Source organism: Australozyma saopauloensis, chromosome 2, assembly GCF_035610405.1.
Source record: "Australozyma saopauloensis chromosome 2, complete sequence".
Taxonomy (NCBI): Eukaryota; Fungi; Ascomycota; class Pichiomycetes; order Serinales; family Metschnikowiaceae; genus Australozyma; species Australozyma saopauloensis.
The window spans coordinates 897,388-916,362 of record NC_086132.1 but is presented as its reverse complement, the minus strand read 5'-3'; the positions used below and the strand labels follow the sequence as shown (position 1 = coordinate 916,362).

Genomic DNA, 18,975 nt, shown 5'->3' with positions numbered 1-18,975 from the left:
ATGATAAAATATAGTGAACGATTGGCTCGCTTTTTACATCATCTATACATCTCCAATTAATCACCTCAACACACTAACAAGTATTCTTCCCTCAATTTCAAATCTCAACCAAGTCCAAATTCACTTCCATTTTTTCGTCTCCAAAATTGCTTATTCTACATATCTCATTTTCCTATAAAATAGATTCATGAACATCGCCTTGCCTTCTATACTTCCCTCCCAATAGTACCACCTCTACAACTTGTCATCGCCAACAAAACCAGAAAATCTGCACAAAATCGCGCAACTAAAAAAAATATAAATACCCCCATTCCGCCCTCCAAGAATTTCAGCCCAATTTCCCTACTTTCCTTCCCCATACTCTTCACGTGACCCACCCTCCATCCATCTTTCTCAATCCCCATACTGATCCTCCACGCCACCAACAAATGTCAAGAAGATACGATTCCAGAACAACAATCTTCTCCCCGGAGGGACGCCTATACCAAGTGGAATATGCACAAGAAGCCATTGCCAATGCAGGAACCGCCATCGGCATCCTTGCGGCCGACGGTGTTGTTCTTGCTTGTGAAAAGAAAGTCACCTCCAAACTCTTGGATAAAGACGGCTCCGCGGAGAAATTGTATCACATCAACGACCAGATGATGTGCGCAGTCGCAGGAATGACCGCCGATGCGCTGATTCTTGTCAACAACGCCCGTGTGACGGCGCAGACACATTTGAAGACATACAACGAGGAGATTCCGTGCGAATTACTCATCAAGCGGTTGTGTGACGTGAAGCAGGGCTACACACAGCATGGAGGTTTGCGTCCGTTCGGTGTGAGTTTCCTTTATGCCGGCTACGACGACAGATACCAGTTCCAATTGTACACGTCCAATCCTTCCGGCAATTACAGTGGATGGAAGGCTACCGCGATTGGCGCCAACAATTCTGCCGCTCAAACACTCCTCAAAAAAGACTATGCTAGCGATATGTCGTTGCGCGGCGCGTGCGAGTTGGCCATCAAGGTGCTCTCCAAGACCGTGGACAGCAGCAACTTGAACAGCGACAAGTTGGAGTTTGCTACGCTTAGTTTGGGCGCTGATGGACGCGTTGTGCGTAAGATTTGGAGCGAGCTGGACGTGGACCTTTTGATTAAGGAGCTGGGCGTTTTGGAGAAGGCCGACGAGGAGTAAGGGCCAGATTTGCAGAGGAGAAAGACACCGGCCCATGGGGTAGCGTAGATCGTACCTCTTGGGTTCGGCATCTCTTGCATTGGACATCACATCATACATACACGAATCTGATCCGAACGCCCTTGGGCACCAATGGATCAAATGAAATAGAGATCTATGTGGGAACGAGTCCCGACCAATATCTTAAAGAAGAAATAGAAAAATCTAACCGGGAAAAAAAATAATTAGAGAATGCTTTTATCGAGAAAACAAATGCGAGCATTAGTTCAAGTTCCGCAACCCCACATTTCAATCGCAACCTCTACTACATCTTCCAAAAGAACAAGAAATACGATAGCACAACCTCAGATTTCACCGACAACATCCAATTCGAGACTATACTATACAAGCGCTCATTACCATTCTGTCTATATATTCTGCCATGTTTTTCTTCAATCCCGGCCTCAATAATCTGGAACTCCGCCAGATCAAAACCTCCAATACCATCTCGGCCCGCGTGGTGGAGCAGCTTCGGTGCATGAATGCACGCACAAACGTAACTTTGGCCTCGTTTCCGGAGATTGAAAGCTCGACCGATGGCGAGAAAGCCGATTCTTCGGATCCTGTGCGGAAAATCTTCACAGATTTCTATTACGACGCCGAAATCGGGAACGATAAGCTCCATTCTGTTCCTGGAATTACAATTGATAACTTACTAAAGTATCGTGCCCGTTTGAGTGCTGTTTCGGCAACTGGAGAAGAGCAAGGGGTGCTCATTTCCATCGTAGACCAATACACACGCATGATCGTGCTCCACCATTTGGCCAATACGATCATTCACAAGACTTTGGTGGCTAAGACGCAGGTTGGGTATTGGCGCGACGTGAAGAGCTCGACCAGAGCCAAATTGGTGTATGGAGTGCAGAGCTTACCGTACAGAACGTATTGTGTTGTGTCCAATGTATTTGCAGAGGTGGCTGCGGCCTCCAATAGTCTGTGGTCTGTGCGAAGATTGTACAATTTGATCATTGAGGCTTTTGGCAACGTTTTGGGCAAGACTGTTGACGGGTTTAGTGGTAACTTCATTATACAAAACTCGAAGCTCAAGTTCTTCAAGGTTCCTCTCGGAGCATTGAATGAGGAAATTAAAGAAAAAATAGAGGGACTCAATACTTTATTGGACGACTATTACCGCGATCTTGGGCTCATTCTCAACAACATCACCGAGGACTCGAACATTGTGAGTCAAATCTTGACCTCCTGTGGATCTGACATCGGCTGCCAGCTTGAATCGATAAAGAAGCTCGAGAAAGATAATTCGAAGATCTACCAGTATGCGCCGCCCAGCTTTTTTGCCCGTTACTGGCCAATTTTGCTACTTCTTGTTAACTACGGGCCATCCACCACAGTCAATATATGGAAAAATCGTTTTGAAATAGCTGAGTGGTTCAAACTTAATTTCTTTGATACTGTGGTGGGATTCTGGAACAACTGGATTGTGAAACCTATTGGAGACATGCTCAGTATTCTTAGAAACGACAACACCATGACTATCGCATCTAAGGAGTCGCTTCAGTCAGATCTCGACTCGCTTGAGCGTATGGTCGAAGAGTTTATGAAAGACAACCATGTCCAAGTGTCGCCAGAGGAAGTTCACGCAGCAGTCTCCAAGGGCGACCTTACCATGATGATGTCACAGTACGAGAATGAGATCCGCACCCCATACAAGTCCATTATCAAAGGGCTGTTGATTCGTTCGATGTTGATTCAGGTTCAAAAGACTAAGGTGGATGGTGGAATTGCCATCAATGGTATCGACAAACTTCTCAAACTGCAGCAGCTTCTTTTTGGAGTGTTGTCTATCTCTCCATCGTTGTTCATCTTGTGGCAGGGCAACAAGGCTCTCAACAACAAGAGCTCGCTTCAAGCAGACTTGGAGTCCAAACGGATCGACTGCTTGCGTAGTCTCAACCAGATCGAGAAGCTAGTGAACCGTGAGCAGACGGAAGATAAACTCATCGGCGACGGTAAGCTCTTTGTTGAAATCATAAACTTGACACTTTTGGCGAGAAGTATAATTCCAACGAAATTGCGGTCTGAGTTCCACCATGATTTGAATGAGCTTGCAATGGCTAGCTCTGACGAGAACCTGAGCTCGACCAAGGGTATGATCAATCGGATTTGGAACATGTACTCACCATATTTCCGGCGCTAATGAGGTGAAGGTGATGAAATCGCAAGCTGAGTGTAATTTTAAAGAAGATTGATGGTGTTCGATATTGCATGCAAATGGATCTATTTTTAACGAATGAAACTAAATGAAACTATTTCAACGACCGAAAACAATTTGGATCTGTTTCCAAAGAATGAAATCAAATGGATCCGTTGCCAACGAATAAAAACAGGGCGGATCTGAATCTTAAAAATTGCCTTTTGCAATAATTCCCGTACTTCTGTCAAAACAACGTGTGCATCAGAGTAAGGGCTACAAGCACAGAACTTCCATAGCGGCAAACACGGCCGAAGCAACGACAGCAGCTCCAACCGCACTACGCTCACGATGTTGTCATATCACCTAATTCTTGGCCTACTCCTACCTCCACCGAGCCCGCTCGGACTTAGACCCGGGATATTATAGAGCAACCTGCCATCTACACAAAACTTGCAGGACAAAAGCTCCAACGAACAACCTTTGCGGCCCAAGTCTCAGCCCAGAAATCTATCCACATGCGCACCCATGGCCCAATTCACCAACTCTAACACTCACCAACTCACACCCCAATTTTACTCACACCCCTACTCACACCTACTCACACCCACACACCTACTTCCACGCACATCCACACATCCACAATTTGCAGCCATTCGCAGTCGCCCCATTCGACTGCAGAAATCATCCCACATCCGAACTCTAAACTGGCCCCGAATACAGGAGACGAAACCCCTCTGCAACCAACGCTCCCAACGCTTCATTCCATCACGCAGACCATATAAAGAACCGTCATTTCCATCTCCCCTCCGGTGTTCCCACCCCCGCCATCGAATAGGGCGTGCCATCACCGCTGCGGGGAACATCCTTTGACATATATATGCGATGACAGGTCGTACTCGGGGATGGTAATAGATGGCCAATTTTGTGTGAAATAGACGTTGAATTTAGGTCTGTTTTTTCCTCCATATTTGTGTTTCAATTTGCAGCCACCATCCAGTCTGTTGGTGTCGCTGTTCCCGTGGTACATCTACACACATTTTCGCGTCAAATCGTTGATTTTGGATTCCCGTTTCCGTTTTTGGAAATACACAGAGACCTGACTTTTCCTGTTGCAAGTTTAATTCACTCTGTTGTCGCACGGCGTTTTTGTGTGACTTACCCCTCGAATACTCCGATCGGTGAAAGTGTGCTTGGCTGCAGGTCCGACCATTGAAACGGCTTATCGCTCCTGCAGAAAAACCCCTCTCGTTTTAGAATTGTGGGGTGTGCAACGATAATAAGTGAAAAAGAAAAAAAAACAAAAGTTCTTTTATATCCGAATGGCTGATATACCCGATCCTTACGCGCCGGGTAATCATGGTGCATACCTCTATACCTATGCCAAAAAGGTGGATCTGGTGCCTCTCCCAGTATCCAACATAACCCAATGTTTAAACTACGCTGGACTGCCCCGAGCTATAGCTACCGCTGGCGCTGAGGAAGAAGAAGAGTTTTACTATGGCAATTCTCTCACCAACAATGGCACGTATGGGACCAAAACGGCCACCGGAAACTCGCGCATCTTCAACTGTAAGCATTGCCAGCGTGCGTTTACTCGCGAGGAACACTTGACACGCCATATTTTACTGACCCACAACAAATTGAAACCGTATGTGTGTGGCATCTGTACGCGCCCATTCTCGCGCCGCGACTTGCTTCTACGGCACGCAAAGAACCTTCACGACGGGTCCGAAGTGGCGGTGCTGCGGATCCGGAAGCTGTATAAGAAATTAGAGAAGGACGATTCCGAGCTGGGCTCCGGCGGTTCTGATCAGCTGCATGGCGACCTGCAAAAGATGAAGATGTCTGTCAATATGTTGGTCAGCTAGGAGGTCGAGGAAGATTAGGCGCTGGACGTCAAGGGCCTGGAAGAAAACCCCTAAAAAAAAGGAAAAAGTGAACAGATTAAACGAAATCGTATATGATGATGGCCTCCCCTCACAAGCAGTATCGAACGAGGTGGAGAATATGCCGTCAAAGACACCATTGAAGTGTGTACCAGATAACACAATGCATCACATGAAAATAAATTGAAAATACAATTCTAAGAAAGTATTACACATGTAAACAAACCGAAATCGCAAAATCGCAAAATTGTAGAATCACAGAACTTCAAAAATTCAATTCTTCACTTTTCTTTGGTGTTTCCTCTTCTTTTGGAAGGTGATTGCGTGCTGCCTGCAGTACTCTCCGATAAAGAAATTCTACTAACCCCAGACTAAATCTACCACCTACTTCTTCTTGCGCCAACGCAGCAAAAGTCACTGGTCACTACTATTCCATCCAAATTCCAGCCAATCATACCGCTCCATTCTGCTACTATGCACCCCACCAAATCGGCGCATCTCGAGCGAAATCCGGATCAGGCCGTATCATCCCCCAGAATCAGAGCACAGGAAGTAGCCACCACGATTCTCCTGAATGTTCTGGAGGTAATTGATCTCATCAACGAACAAGAAAAAAGCAATTTCCGTTTGGGGGTCATTTTTCTCGTGATATCCATCGTTTCGTGGCTCATAGGACTAGAACTCGTAAACGCAGTCTTGAAAACCAATGACTACCATAAGCCGTTCTTCTTGCTGTTTTTGACCGGGCTGTGCTTTCTGTTGTACTTGTTGCCGGAGTTGATGGCGACTGTCTATGCGGCCGGATGTGCTTGTTTAGGTGTAGTAAGACGCCAACTGACGGCCCATCATCACCAACAGTCTGATTCTCCGCTTCTTTCTTTTTCTGATTTGGACTTGGTTTCAAGTACCGGCGATTTGACCAACAAAGATCGCCTGGATTCTGCCTATGATGCTGCGATACCGCTTTCAAGGAGAGAGGTGCTCCTGCTCGCACTACAGATAGCCATTGTGTACTATATCTATAACGCTTTGGTGATGTCTGCACTATTGTATACCTCTGCCTCCAACCAGACCATTCTTGGCTCAACCACAGCCATGTTTACGCTCTTCATGGGTGTCTCCCTAGGCATTGATAAGTTCACCTCGAAGAAGGTTGTCTGTGTGGTATCTAGTCTCATGGGCGTTATATTCATCAGCTTGGGCGAAAAGCTGGCCTCTGGAAACAACGATAGTAAATTTGAACCAAAAAACCCGGCTTTGGGCAACCTCTTAGCACTTCTTGGCGCTTTCTCGTACGGAGTTTACCTTTTAGTGATGAAGGTGCGATGCGGGATGGGTAATAAGACCACTGATGAGCGGAAACTCTTCGGTTGGGTTGGTGTCTTTACTTTTGTGTTGGGTCTCCCTGTGCTTGTAGTGGCGCACTCGCTAGGATTCGAGCCGTTCGAGCTTCCTGAAAGCAACACTGCGTTCGCCATGATTATGATCAATTCCGTGCTCTCAGTGATCTCGGACTATTTTACGATCCTTGCCATGCTTTTGACCAGTCCTCTTGTTACGTCGTTAGCGTTGACCTCTTCTATTCCCATCACCATTCTCGCCGACTTCATCATCTTGCATTTAACGGGCCATCAAAAGCCATCTTCATCATCCAGTGCCCTTGTTTACGGCTTTGGTGTATTCTGCATTCTTATCTCTGTTTTGTTGATTAACGTTAATTTGAACACCCAAAACGAGCTTATCGAAAACGTCATCGAGGATACTCTTGAAGGCGCCGTGAGACACGACGAAGTCTTGTCGCCAGTTCTCTCGCCTTATTTGGAGCATTCGTCTCCTACCTTACGCAATCACGACATTGGTATTCCACATCTTTCTCCTCAATTCAATCTCACAAGAAGAAAAAATACCCAACGCTCTCCATTATCACGGGAGGTGAGCGGATTCTCCCTCAATTTGGGCACATCATCTTCAGATCAGGCACCTTTGAAGAATGCCAATCATCTGCTGAACTTGTACACTATTGACTCTGCCATAGACACACACGAGCCTCAACCTACGTCCGAACCGGCTGCCCTCATGGTCTACGGAGGTGTTAATCATAATTTCTTCATCAAGAGTGTTGATCCTTCAGCATCTAAATCTTCAGATATCCTACCTGAGAATGTTTAGTTTATCTGTGCATAATCTATCAAAGTCTATAATCTATATGAAATGAACGAGCATGTCTGTAAAACTATTCAGTTTCATCTCTTTCAATGCTTTTGTGAAGAACGTGCTCTCTCATAAAGAGCGATGACACGAATCCCAAGGTTAATGAAATGGCACCGAAAACAAAGGCAGCAATACAAGCTTGGTTATAAGAGTTCTTGATGGCGTGTTGCACAATTTCCGGGGCGTGTTTGACATATGTAGTCGTCTCAAGAGCTTTTCTGATAATCTTCTCAGCCTTTTCGAAGTCGGGAATAGCCTCATGGATCAGTCCCCGGAGTTTTTCACGGAGGACCTTCTCAAAAATGGCACTAGCCAAAGAGACACCAATCGTAGATCCTGTGGCTCTGAAGGTGTACTGAATAGAAGTCGTGCAAGCCTGATACTTTTGAGGGACAGAAGCAATCAATGCAAGTAAAGTGATGGTCAAGGCAGAAGAGTAACCCAAACCTTGAGGCACGAGAATGGTGTATTGTTGCCACAAGGTGGCATTTTCATCGAGATAAAATAATCTCAACATTCCCAATGTAGAAATTAAGCCGATCACAACACACAAGGTATAATAACGGCCTGTCTTCAGCATGTAGAGACCAGTCAAAAGAGAACCCAAGGAGAGAGCAAAGAAATTGGGGATGATACGCTCACCACTTTGAGTAGCGCTGAGTCCGATGACGGTCTGGAAGAAAACAGGAACGTAGAAGAGGTTGGTGAACACACCCATGGTATAGAACCAGTTGGCCAACGATGCAGACAACACGGTTCTCTCGGCCATGACTGCCATTGGAATGATGGGTTCATCTGCAACGTAAGTTTCCACGTAAATGAAAGTAACTATAAGTGCAAGAGACAAAAGAAGCATTCCAATGAAAGTCTTCAGCGAGTAGGCAAATTCCTTTCCTCCCATCGAGGTGGCAGCAAGCAAAAGCATGAGCGCAGAGACAAGGGAGAAAGCGCCCATAAAGTCCACACGCTTCAATTTCTCAGAGAACTCAGTTCCCGCAGCCCCAAGACCAGGAGAACCCTCAGGCAACACCAAGTACATATGAATAGCCAAACCTACAAGCACGGCAAGAGGCACTTGAAGTGCAAATACGTACTTCCAGCCCAAGAGGTCGGAAACCACACCGCCCACAATACCTCCTGAGGCAGCCCCCAAGCCGAAAAAGATATTGGCCATTCCCTGGTACAAACCACGCTGTCTGAGAGGGATCAAATCAGACAAAGTGATAGTTCCCAAAGTGGTGAGACCGGAACCACCACATCCGGTGACAAAGCGTCCAAACACAAGCCATGGAAGCAGGTTTGTGACACAGATACAGCATCCTACAGCGAACAAAGCACAGCAGATCACAAGCAACAGTTTCCGGCCGAAAATGTCCAGGAGCTTTCCAAAAAGCGGCTGGAACGCCGAACATGACAACAAGTACGAAGTGGCGATCCAACTGATTCTCTCGACCGATTTTAGGTCCGATGCTATCACCGTAAGTAACGTGGTGACCACAGTGGTGTCGAGCGCAGCCAAAAAAGCGGCCATGAACAAACTGGCCACAAGAAGACGAAGCTGGGCCTTGGGAAGGACGGCTTTGTCGTCTTCATCGTCTTCAGCGTCATTGCTGGCGGAGTTGGAGCCATAATTGTGAGATTTGAGCGCCGATTGAGATATGAGCCCATCGCTTTCGGCAGCGACTTCACACGCAACAATTCCCGCGGTTCCAGTCGACGAATCCTTGATTGTTTCTGGCTGCAAAGGTGGCATTTTGCTGGCAGACATGGTTGAGAAGTGAAATTTTTCAGACGATTGAAAACCGTTATCTATCGGTCAAAGTGCGGTACTGCAGGCGGTGGCGGGTGATTATCATGATAGCGACCAATAAGCCGGTGAAAAGGGAGATTGGCCGAAGTGGGATGAGCCGTACGGTTTCCAAGCGAGAATTTATCCGGTTAGGAGGTCACAGCAGGTGATTTTTTTTAACGGAATTTAGCATGGAATTGTGTTGCTGTTTTTGGTGATGAAAGTTTATTTTCTGGCGGTGGAGTTTTGGTAAACTTTGAGTAACTTTCTGGAGGAAGAAATGGACTTCAATTTTAATTCAAATCAGAGCCAACTTTTGACGAAGATTCAAGATGGAAATTCTTGTTCTAAATTTTTTTCCCAGTTGATTATGTAGATCGCCGAAAGCCTTGATCTCACAGTTGGGGAGCCACAGTCGCTCTACTGGTTCACCGGTTTCAGTTCATGCAATAATTGTTCCGTATTTTGAGAAGAAAAATTCAGTAGCAATCTCATAGGGCTCCACAGGAACATCCTGGAGGCCCCCTGTGTCCTGATGTAGAACAATCGGCAGTTTGTAGTGTCGGTTCTGATCCCCATAGATTGCATCGAGAATGTACCACCGTACAATATTCAGCCAACCAACACTCTTCTCTATAGTCCCTAACACGATCAGCTGTAGTATTATGCCAATTTCAAACGCTTTTCTCTTGGCGGCGGTCGCCACACGCACCCATGACAAAAGCGGACCAAAACGGATGATACCGGGCTGTGTGTTCCGTTCACACATCCATTTAAACATATCAAATTAAACAAACACACAAATTATAGTCATTTCTGTTTCTATAGGTTCATATCCACGTACCGGAAAACATTCCCCAAGACCTTATTTAGTTGCAGCCACTCAACACAGCAAAAAAACACTTACAAAACCTATTATCCAGAGGCTTGTCCAGAACCATGTTTTCTAGCTTCGTGCATTGACTTCCGTGTGTACGGTTTCTCAGATGCGATGCATTGTCTATGCGCATAACCATTACGTCAAAATCTTGGACCATCCAACCAGATCCTGTGCTCACGTACGGCGCGATCCCCGATGCGGACACGGCAGTTTCTGTTTCGGGTAGCACCGCTTCAGATTGTGTGTTTTGCGCTGCGGAAAAAGCTAAAGTGTTTCAGATACGCCATCCAGTTCCTGCGGTACCTGTCCTTACTTCGGGGAGTTGTTGGTTTGGGTTAGTAGTCCGGTTTGGAGATGATGATTTAGTGTGAACAAAGAAAAATTTACAAAAAGTTTTGAATGTGAAATTTCGATGCTTTTGCGGCTCTTTTTTCTTTTTTTGCCACTGTTCAGTTCCGGCGCAGTTGTGTTCTTCCCTTCTTTATTGCTCCCTCTGTTTTCATTTGCAGCCTTATTCCTGTTGCTAAGCCTTTGCCACTGATACCTACAGAACCAAACTCTGGGGTATATATTTGCGCTTTTCTGCACGGCTTTTCCTTAAAAAAATTCGTAGATTCTCCCGAGAACAGCTTTGATCAATCTGTAGATTTGCTGCCGTGGTGCATTTAAGGGTGGACCATAGGGAATACTCAGTGAATCCTTGAGACAGATAATACAATCAGACAACAAGTTAGAATCAGTTACAATCAGACACTCAATTATCTGAATCAGATACAACCAGACAATCAGTTCTCAAAATCATATACAGCTAATATCCAATCAGAACCAGTCCAGGGTGCAATCAATTCAAAGAACAAGCAAATACAGATCAAGTCACCGACAGATACTATTCGGGACAAAGTAAAACAGATCCACAACTAATCAGAGTTATTGCCAGTGACAGATACATTCAGGATAAGGCACAATTGAGAGTTATTGTTAAAAGTACAATCAAGATCAAATACAACAGTTCCGATACAAACTGATATATCATAACCAGATTTATTCCGAGTTACCCCCAATTCAGATCAATAAGAGATTCTCTCCGAAACAACACAAGATAAGAAATCTATCCATAATCTCATCACTCCCTAAGATCCCAGATGAGCTCTTCTTCTGTAGATAAACATCTCCTGAAAACTGGCCCCTCGGCCCAAGAACTGCTCGAAGATGAGACCATGGTCCTCCAGCGACGCTTGTTTACGCCGTTCTTGCTGAAATCTGTGCCTCCAATCCCGTTGGAGGAAGAACGAGTCACCTATCCCGACTATCCAAAGTACTCCAAACCCATCGAGTTCGTTTTTTTCACCTGGTTGTTGCCCGTGTTAAAGTCGGGATATAAAAGAACACTTACACCGGCTGACTTGTTCCGTTTGAACGAGCATGTGAAGGTGCAGCCATTGGCCGAGAAGTTTAACAAGAACTTCCAAAAGAGATTTGCTCAATTCAAGGCAAAACACATCAAGAATAAAGTGTACCTTCGTGGCGAAACCCCGGAAACTTCCTCTCTACTGGAGGCTGAAGATATGCTCGATTTCGAGCCGGGTCCTTGGTTGACTGTTCTTGCCACCCTCGACACTTTCCGTTTGGACTATCTTTCCGCAATGGCCTTTATGGCATCTGCATTGGCGGTACAAACCACAGAACCGCTCTTGAGTAAACGTCTTATCAATTACGTCACATTGAAAACCTTAGGTCTCGAGCTGAATAACGGAAAAGGCGTTGGCTTTGCCATCGGTGTCTCTGCCATGACCTTGTTTTCTGGTATTTGTCTTAATCACGCATTTTACTTGTCTACCTTTACTGGTGCAAGAATGCGTGGTGTTTTGACCAAAATGATCTTGGACAAATCGTTCAAACTCAGCGCTCGTTCTCGCAAAAAGTACTCAGCCTCCAAAATTACCTCTATTATGAGTACAGATGTTTCAAGAATCGACTTAGGTCTTGGATTCTCTCTTTGGACTGTTGCATTTCCTATCCCTGTTTGCATCGCCATCGGTCTTCTTTTATACAATATCCATGTTCCTGCGTTAGTGGGTGTGGGGCTTATGGTTGCGTACTTGGCATTTGCTGGTGGAATGGGTATGTTGCTTTTCAACTATAGAACAGAAGCTTTGAAGCAAACAGACTCGCGTGTCCGCTTGGTTAAGGAAGTGCTCAATAACTTGAAGATTATTAAGCTTTACTCATGGGAATTGCCTTACTTTGACATGATTTTTAAAACCAGAACTACCGAAATGAGCTTTCTTTTGAAAATGGAGATCGTCAGAAGTGTCATTATCTCCGTGGCTAGTAGTTTGACAGGTGTGTCTTCATGGGCTGCATTCTTGGTACTTTACGCTATTGCAACTCCTGCAAGACGTAATCCTGCAACTATCTTCTCTTCGGTCGCTTTGTTCGCTCTTTTAAGTAATGTCTTGATTGTTCTTCCTCTCTCTTTGGCATCGGTGGTTGACGCCATGATCAGTATGGGTCGTGTCGGCAGCTACCTCTCTGCTGAGGAAGACTCTGCCATTGAATCTCTCCCTGGATTATCATCTTCCAGCAATAGCTCACAAGAATCCAAACACGCTTTGACGTTTTCCAATGTCTCTTATGAGTGGGAGGTTTTTGACGATGAGTCTGAGGACGAGGATGAGGAAGGCAAGTCAAATGAAGAAAAGAAAGCAATAAAGAAGAGAAAATCTGAAAAAGTCAAGGCAAAGAAGTTGGCTATCAAGAACCAAAAGAAAGCTTTGAAACAGAGAGCAAAGGATCCCTCGACCCCTCTTCCTGGTATTGAGCTCATTGGCTTGAATGAGAAAGAAGGAAGTCCAAAGCAAGAAAAGAAGACCTTTCGTCTTGGACCGCTCAATTTTGATGTCGCCCATGGTGAGTTTCTTGCTATTACGGGCCAAATTGGCTCAGGTAAATCATCTTTGTTGCAAGCAATTGCAGGAAACATGAAACTTACTAGTGGCTCCATCAACATTGATGGCGATCTAGTTTTGTGTGGAACTCCATGGGTACAAAATGCTACAGTTCAAGATAATATTCTATTCGGACTTCCCTATGACGATGAGTGGTACCAGAAGGTTATCTTTAGTACCTGTTTGCAAGCCGATCTAGCCATTCTTCCCGCTGGTGATCAAACAGAAGTTGGCGAACGTGGTATTACCTTATCCGGTGGTCAAAAAGCGCGTTTGTGTTTGGCCAGAGCAGTGTATGCTAAACCTAGTATCATCTTGTTGGACGATGTTCTCAGTGCTGTTGACGCCAAAGTGGGCCAGCACATCATGGACCACTGTATAACTGGTCTTTTGAAAGACAAGACTCGTATCCTTGCTACACATCAACTTTCCTTGATTTCTTCAGCTAACCGTGTTGCTTTTATGGATTCGGATGGAGTTGTTTGTCTTGGTCTGTTGAGCGAACTCGTTCAAAATAACAAAGCTTTTGGCGACCTCATGCAGCACAATACTCACGCCAGCTCTAATTCTGATGAAGATGACGATCCAATGGCTGTTCAAAACGACCCTCAAGGCGAGCCCGCCCGAGTATTCAAAAAAGAAGATGGTGTACTTGTCAGTGAGGAAGAGAAATCCGTCAATGCTATTGGACTTGATGTCATTGGTCGTTACATTGGAGCCGGTGCCCGCGGGTTCAAGTTCAACTGGATTCTTCCAGGCTCTGTTATCTTGACGATATTGTATGTCTTTTTTGAATTATTTCAGAATACTTGGTTGTCTTTTTGGATTGAGTACAAATTCGGAGGCAAAAGCAATGGATGGTACATTGGAATCTATACGTGCTTTGTCGTACTTGCCGTGGCCTTTAACATTATTTCTTTCGCAACGGTGGTCTTTATTATGAACAGAGCATCCCGTATTCTTAACATCGAGGCATGCCGTCGTGTGTTCTATGTCCCCATGGCATACATGGACATCACTCCTATGGGAAGAATTATCAACAGATTCACAAAAGACACCGATGTTTTAGACAGTGAGATGGGTGATAAAGTTGCGCTCGTATCTCTCTTCTCCATCTTCTTGTCTGGAATTTTGATCTTGTGTATCATTTACCTTCCTTGGATTGCGATCGCAGTGCCAGGTCTTATTTTCGTATTCCTCCTCGTTGCCGGGTTCTATCAAGCCTCTGGTAGAGAAATCAAACGTTTGGAAGCTATTCAGAGATCGAAGGTGTACAACAATTTCAATGAGGCCCTTACCGGAATGGAGACAATCAAAATTTATCGTAGGAGTGAACAATTTCTCCAGAAAAACTCGGAGCTCATTAACAACATGAACGAAGCTTATTATCTCACTGTGGCCAATCAGAGATGGTTAGACATTGCAGTCACTTGTATGATGGTCGCATTTGTGCTTTTGATCTCGCTTTTGTGTGTATTCAAGGTGTTCTCAATCTCGCCTGCTTCCGTTGGTTTGATTTTATCATACATTTTTCTGGCTGCTGGTTTGGTTTCGATGCTTGTGGTGATCTTCACTCAAGTCGAACAGGATATGAACTCAGCCGAGCGTATTCTCGAGTACGTCCACGATCTCCCACAAGAAGCCCCATACATAATTTCTGACACGGCTCCTCTGCCTACCTGGCCTGAGAAGGGTACTATTGAGTTTCAAGACGTGGAGATGGCATATAGACCAGGTTTGCCTCTTGTTCTCAACAGATTCACTGCTAACATTCGTGCTAATGAAAAGATTGGTATTTGTGGTCGTACTGGTGCCGGAAAATCGTCCATTATGGTAGCTTTGTACAGACTTACAGAGATGACTGGTGGTAGCATTCATATAGATGGAGTTGACATTTCAACCCTTGGACTCAATAATCTCCGTTCAAAATTGTCTATCATTCCACAAGATTCGGTTCTCTTTGATGGAACTATCCGGAAGAACCTCGATCCTTTTGGCGAGAAAACAGATGATCAGTTGTGGAATGTCTTGCGCCGCACAAATATTGTTGATGCCAGCGAAATAGAGGCAGTTAAACTTCAAAACATTAATGACCCAGATCTCCATCGTTTCCATTTGGATCGTGTTGTCGAGAACGAGGGAGCCAACTTGGAGAGAGACAATTAGTTTCCTTCGCTAGAGCCTTGGTTCGCGAGAGCAAAATTTTGGTCTTGGACGAGGCAACATCCAGTGTGGACTATGCCACTGACAAGAAAATTCAAGATGCCATTGTGTCTGAGTTTGGACACTGCACAATCTTGTGTATCGCTCATCGCTTAAAGACGATTTTAAATTATGACAGAGTAATTGTCATGGAAAAGGGACAGATTGTCGAGTTCGACACCCCCAAAACACTTTTCCACCAGAACGGAACCTTCCGCCAAATGTGCAATAAAACAGGTATCAACGCAGAGGACTTCTAAGATTTGAAGACTCCCTTCTCGTGTCCAGATGTGACTTTTCTCTCACAATATTAAATTAATTATGTAATATAAAAATTCAGGTTTCGATATCAAATGATTTTTCTCTCATGTTTTATGTAAATTTATAAGATTAGCCTCCATCTCATTGTCGTTCGAACTACAATGAACGATGAGACAATGCGTCAAAATCCGGATTGAAGGAGCACGGACTCAAATACATCATATTTTATTAATACCTTTTGATACTTTTAGTGTGTGTTTAACGCACGGACACAAAAACTGTTGGGGAAGCTATCATCGAATCAAGGAACATCACGAATATTCACATCAAGTATAGAAATATCGATTTGGATGCATTTTCTCCATTTTTTTTCTTAATTTGTTCAAACACCTTTGATGTTTCTGAACCAAGGCTTACCCCAGATTTCAGTTACAATGGGTCCTCCAAATGGAACCTTGATATTTCATTACCCAGAAGATCTCGGACCGGATGCTGTGATCGGAATTGATACGCAGTTCTTAACTGCTCAAGGCATTCTAAAAGGAATAAAGCTTATACCTCCAGGGCTTCATTTATTCCATTTTTCCAGATCGATATCACAAGGAGACTGTTTGCGCTACGGATGGTGGTTTTTTATAGAAGAAGGTCAGGTCTTATCTGTTGACTGGAGCGAGGAGCAGTCTGTTTTTACTATAATACCGGCGGATAATTCTGTAGGCGAACTCTACCCTCTTATGATCGAGTATCCAGAAACCCACGCATTGTGGAACGAGTTGACAAAATTTGTAGATACAGAGGCATTAGAGGAGTATATCCCTACACCTCCGGAGCCAATTAGTACTGCAACACCGCTGTTGGAGGAAAACATGGTGTTGGCAGAACTACTAAAGAAGCGCCAACCGACTTTGAAGCTAGAAAGCCAAGAACACAAGGAATTGAAATATACCATACTACAGGAGAAACAGCAAGCTCCGCAAAAAATGGGAGAGGAGCTCACACGGAGCGCTTTGGATCGCTCGTGGCAGTTTGAACAACTCTTTGGCCATGATAAAGATCTCTTTCTCGCTGAGCTACAGCTTACACTTATACATTTCGTCGTGTTGGGGAATCTTTGCTCTTGTACACAATGGTCGACGCTTTTGTACCTGATTCTGCGCTGCGAGTCCTTTTTGAGGGCTAACCCATTGTTCACAAGTGACCTTCTCTCACTCATGAGCACTCAGTTGACGCTAATACCAACAGAATACATCGATGAGCTGCTGGTATCTCAAATCGTAGATGTGAGCAAATGCCGGCTTGCTATTGAATACTTGGCCGACTTTGTACCTCAACTACCAAGCCTATATGCGCCGTGGCAGAAATTGAAGTTTGTAGCTCAAAGGAAACTCTCGATGGAGAAAGTCGGCTCAATTTTTGACAAGAACAATTTTGAGATCTACGATTTAGGTCAACATGACGCTGACGATGAAGATGCTCCTGCAATTGTGTATTAAAACCTCCTGGACATTACCTTCACTTCAGGCTGAGCTCATTATAAACGTTTAAAATTTCTCTTAAGTCTGTAGATTCCTCATGGAAAATATATATGTACATTGCAAAGTGAACTTTTGTGTTTCATTATTAACGAATGGTTGCCCTCTACTCTTGTTGGTATGTCTCCATCTGCAGCTCAAGCTGCTTCTGCTTTTTCAAATGTGCCGCAGTCTTAGCTCGTTTGATTCTCTCATTCGCCTTTAATTTAGTGGCTGCATCCACAATCTTGCCCAGCAAAATGTCCTTTCCCTGTGCCTTCAATTGGCGGTATTCCTCCTGATACTTCTCCTTCTCCTCTGGATACATATTGCGCCAAAGTAAGCCCACTTTCGCGCGTGCCTCCTTTTTCAGAAGATGTTTGTATTCGGGATATTTCATGGCCATGAAGTAATTCCATGCTTGAACGGCAGACACCTCCTCACTCAATTCACTTGAGTCGGTTCTTTTCCCTCTGGATTTGCCCGTAGCCGATTCCTCTTTCAGCTGTTCTCGGAATAATTGCATCTCTGCTGACTTTTTCAAGTGGTCATTGGTGACTTTCCGAGTTTTTGGTATCTGGGATATAGTCACGTTTTGCTGCCACAAGTCGGCAATTTTCTGTATTTCAAACTTGTCAGCTTCTGAAGCTCGGTTTCCTAGTCGACTCTCGACCTCATGCTCGATCTCTTGTGCGGTCCAATGCCTCGAAACGTAGGCTTGTTTCACCAAAACCCATGCATACTTCGTGTAGACACCCAACAAACGCTGAGACTTCGTTACACGTGTACTTTTGGTTGAAGAGCACCTCGAAAAAGCTTTCAAAAGACCCAGCTGTTGGAATGGTCGTAGTAGAAGCTTAGTGAACATGTAGTTTGGATTTAGTATGTGAAAAAGTCACGTGAAGATAGGAAGAGGATCGATAAGAGTATGAATATACGGGTATATTTTGTAAAACAGTGGCAATTTTTTTCCAACTGGAGAGATAATCTGTCGTGCAAATGTGTATTAGAGTTTAATTATCTAGGTACGCCTGAATCTGATACATGAGTCGAGAGGCGATTCGAAGGTTCATTCAAACATTAATTTTAAAAGAAACGATCTCGTGAACCTAATTCATAGGATCAGAACACACGCTTTCCACGCTTAGTCTTGCTGAGTCGCTCTAGTATCTCGTTTCTCTGAAGCTTCTGTCTGTAACCCACCATATTCTGCACCACCGACTCGAACATCTCCTGACTGTTCCGAAGCTCCTTGATTTGGGCCAGCCAAATAGCGGTGAGCTCGACCAACCGGGCGTGATTGCTTTGCATTTGTCGAAGTTTCTCGTCTACTACATGCTCTGCACTCTGTAGCAAAAACAGCTCTGTGGTGTTATTGAGATTGTCGTCTTCAATGGCTGAAAGAATTTGATGTGTTTCCTCCATGAGCTGAAGCTTCCGTTCAGCAGAAATGTCTAATGCGTCTATGTCTGGAATGTTGAAGTCACCCCACTGAATGTCGTTTTCGGTGATGGACCTCCGTTTGGCGGCCACGATCTTGGCGCTCAGACCAGAGCTATGCGCAGAGTCAAGCTCATCTAAGTTGATAGGAACACCAAGCGAGAGAAGAAGCTCATGGCGCATCTTCAGCTTGGTCCAGTTTGGAGGATTGAGTCTCGGGAGAGTTGAGAATTTATGAAGGCGTTCGAGGGCAGTCTCATTGAGAAGAGGTTCTTTAGCAGCGTTTGTGATTGTCTCTTCAATTGGAAGGATTCTCTCTAAGACCGCTTCGAGGTTCTTTTGGAACACCTCTGTGTTCTCTAAAACAGCAGTGCTGAATTCAGCATGCAGCGGTTGGGCTGGCTCAGGCTCAGTGAATTCTAGCTCCTCAAATGAAGCTTCATCAAATGAACCGAAATCATCATCATCATCATCTTCT

General features: G+C 44.7%; 7 protein-coding genes across 7 annotated transcripts; 6 read left to right on the top strand and 1 right to left on the bottom strand.

Annotated features, from left to right (window-relative positions):
• Positions 1 to 428: 428 nt before the first annotated feature.
• Positions 429 to 1,178, top strand: PUMCH_001615 (uncharacterized protein; the record flags this gene model as incomplete). Its single annotated transcript, XM_063020658.1, has 1 exon — positions 429 to 1,178. One exon carries the CDS (start codon positions 429 to 431, stop codon positions 1,176 to 1,178), a length of 750 nt encoding a protein of 249 aa, XP_062876728.1.
• A 421-nt stretch (positions 1,179 to 1,599) lies between these two features.
• PUMCH_001614 (uncharacterized protein) lies at positions 1,600 to 3,372 on the top strand (the record flags this gene model as incomplete). The annotated part of the gene is made up of 1 exon (XM_063020657.1): positions 1,600 to 3,372. The coding sequence occupies one exon, from the start codon at positions 1,600 to 1,602 to the stop codon at positions 3,370 to 3,372; it is 1,773 nt and encodes a 590-aa protein (XP_062876727.1).
• A 1,316-nt stretch (positions 3,373 to 4,688) lies between these two features.
• PUMCH_001613 (uncharacterized protein) lies at positions 4,689 to 5,237 on the top strand (the record flags this gene model as incomplete). Its single annotated transcript, XM_063020656.1, has 1 exon — positions 4,689 to 5,237. One exon carries the CDS (start codon positions 4,689 to 4,691, stop codon positions 5,235 to 5,237), a length of 549 nt encoding a protein of 182 aa, XP_062876726.1.
• A 492-nt stretch (positions 5,238 to 5,729) lies between these two features.
• On the top strand, positions 5,730 to 7,424 carry PUMCH_001612 (uncharacterized protein; the record flags this gene model as incomplete). The annotated part of the gene is made up of 1 exon (XM_063020655.1): positions 5,730 to 7,424. One exon carries the CDS (start codon positions 5,730 to 5,732, stop codon positions 7,422 to 7,424), a length of 1,695 nt encoding a protein of 564 aa, XP_062876725.1.
• A 64-nt stretch (positions 7,425 to 7,488) lies between these two features.
• On the bottom strand, positions 7,489 to 9,234 carry PUMCH_001611 (uncharacterized protein; the record flags this gene model as incomplete). Its single annotated transcript, XM_063020654.1, has 1 exon — positions 7,489 to 9,234. The coding sequence occupies one exon, from the start codon at positions 9,232 to 9,234 to the stop codon at positions 7,489 to 7,491; it is 1,746 nt and encodes a 581-aa protein (XP_062876724.1).
• Positions 9,235 to 11,277: 2,043 nt separating this feature from the next.
• On the top strand, positions 11,278 to 15,249 carry PUMCH_001610 (uncharacterized protein; the record flags this gene model as incomplete). The annotated part of the gene is made up of 1 exon (XM_063020653.1): positions 11,278 to 15,249. The coding sequence occupies one exon, from the start codon at positions 11,278 to 11,280 to the stop codon at positions 15,247 to 15,249; it is 3,972 nt and encodes a 1,323-aa protein (XP_062876723.1).
• A 692-nt stretch (positions 15,250 to 15,941) lies between these two features.
• On the top strand, positions 15,942 to 17,039 carry PUMCH_001609 (uncharacterized protein; the record flags this gene model as incomplete). Its single annotated transcript, XM_063020652.1, has 1 exon — positions 15,942 to 17,039. The coding sequence occupies one exon, from the start codon at positions 15,942 to 15,944 to the stop codon at positions 17,037 to 17,039; it is 1,098 nt and encodes a 365-aa protein (XP_062876722.1).
• Between the last annotated feature and the right edge of the window lie 1,936 nt (positions 17,040 to 18,975).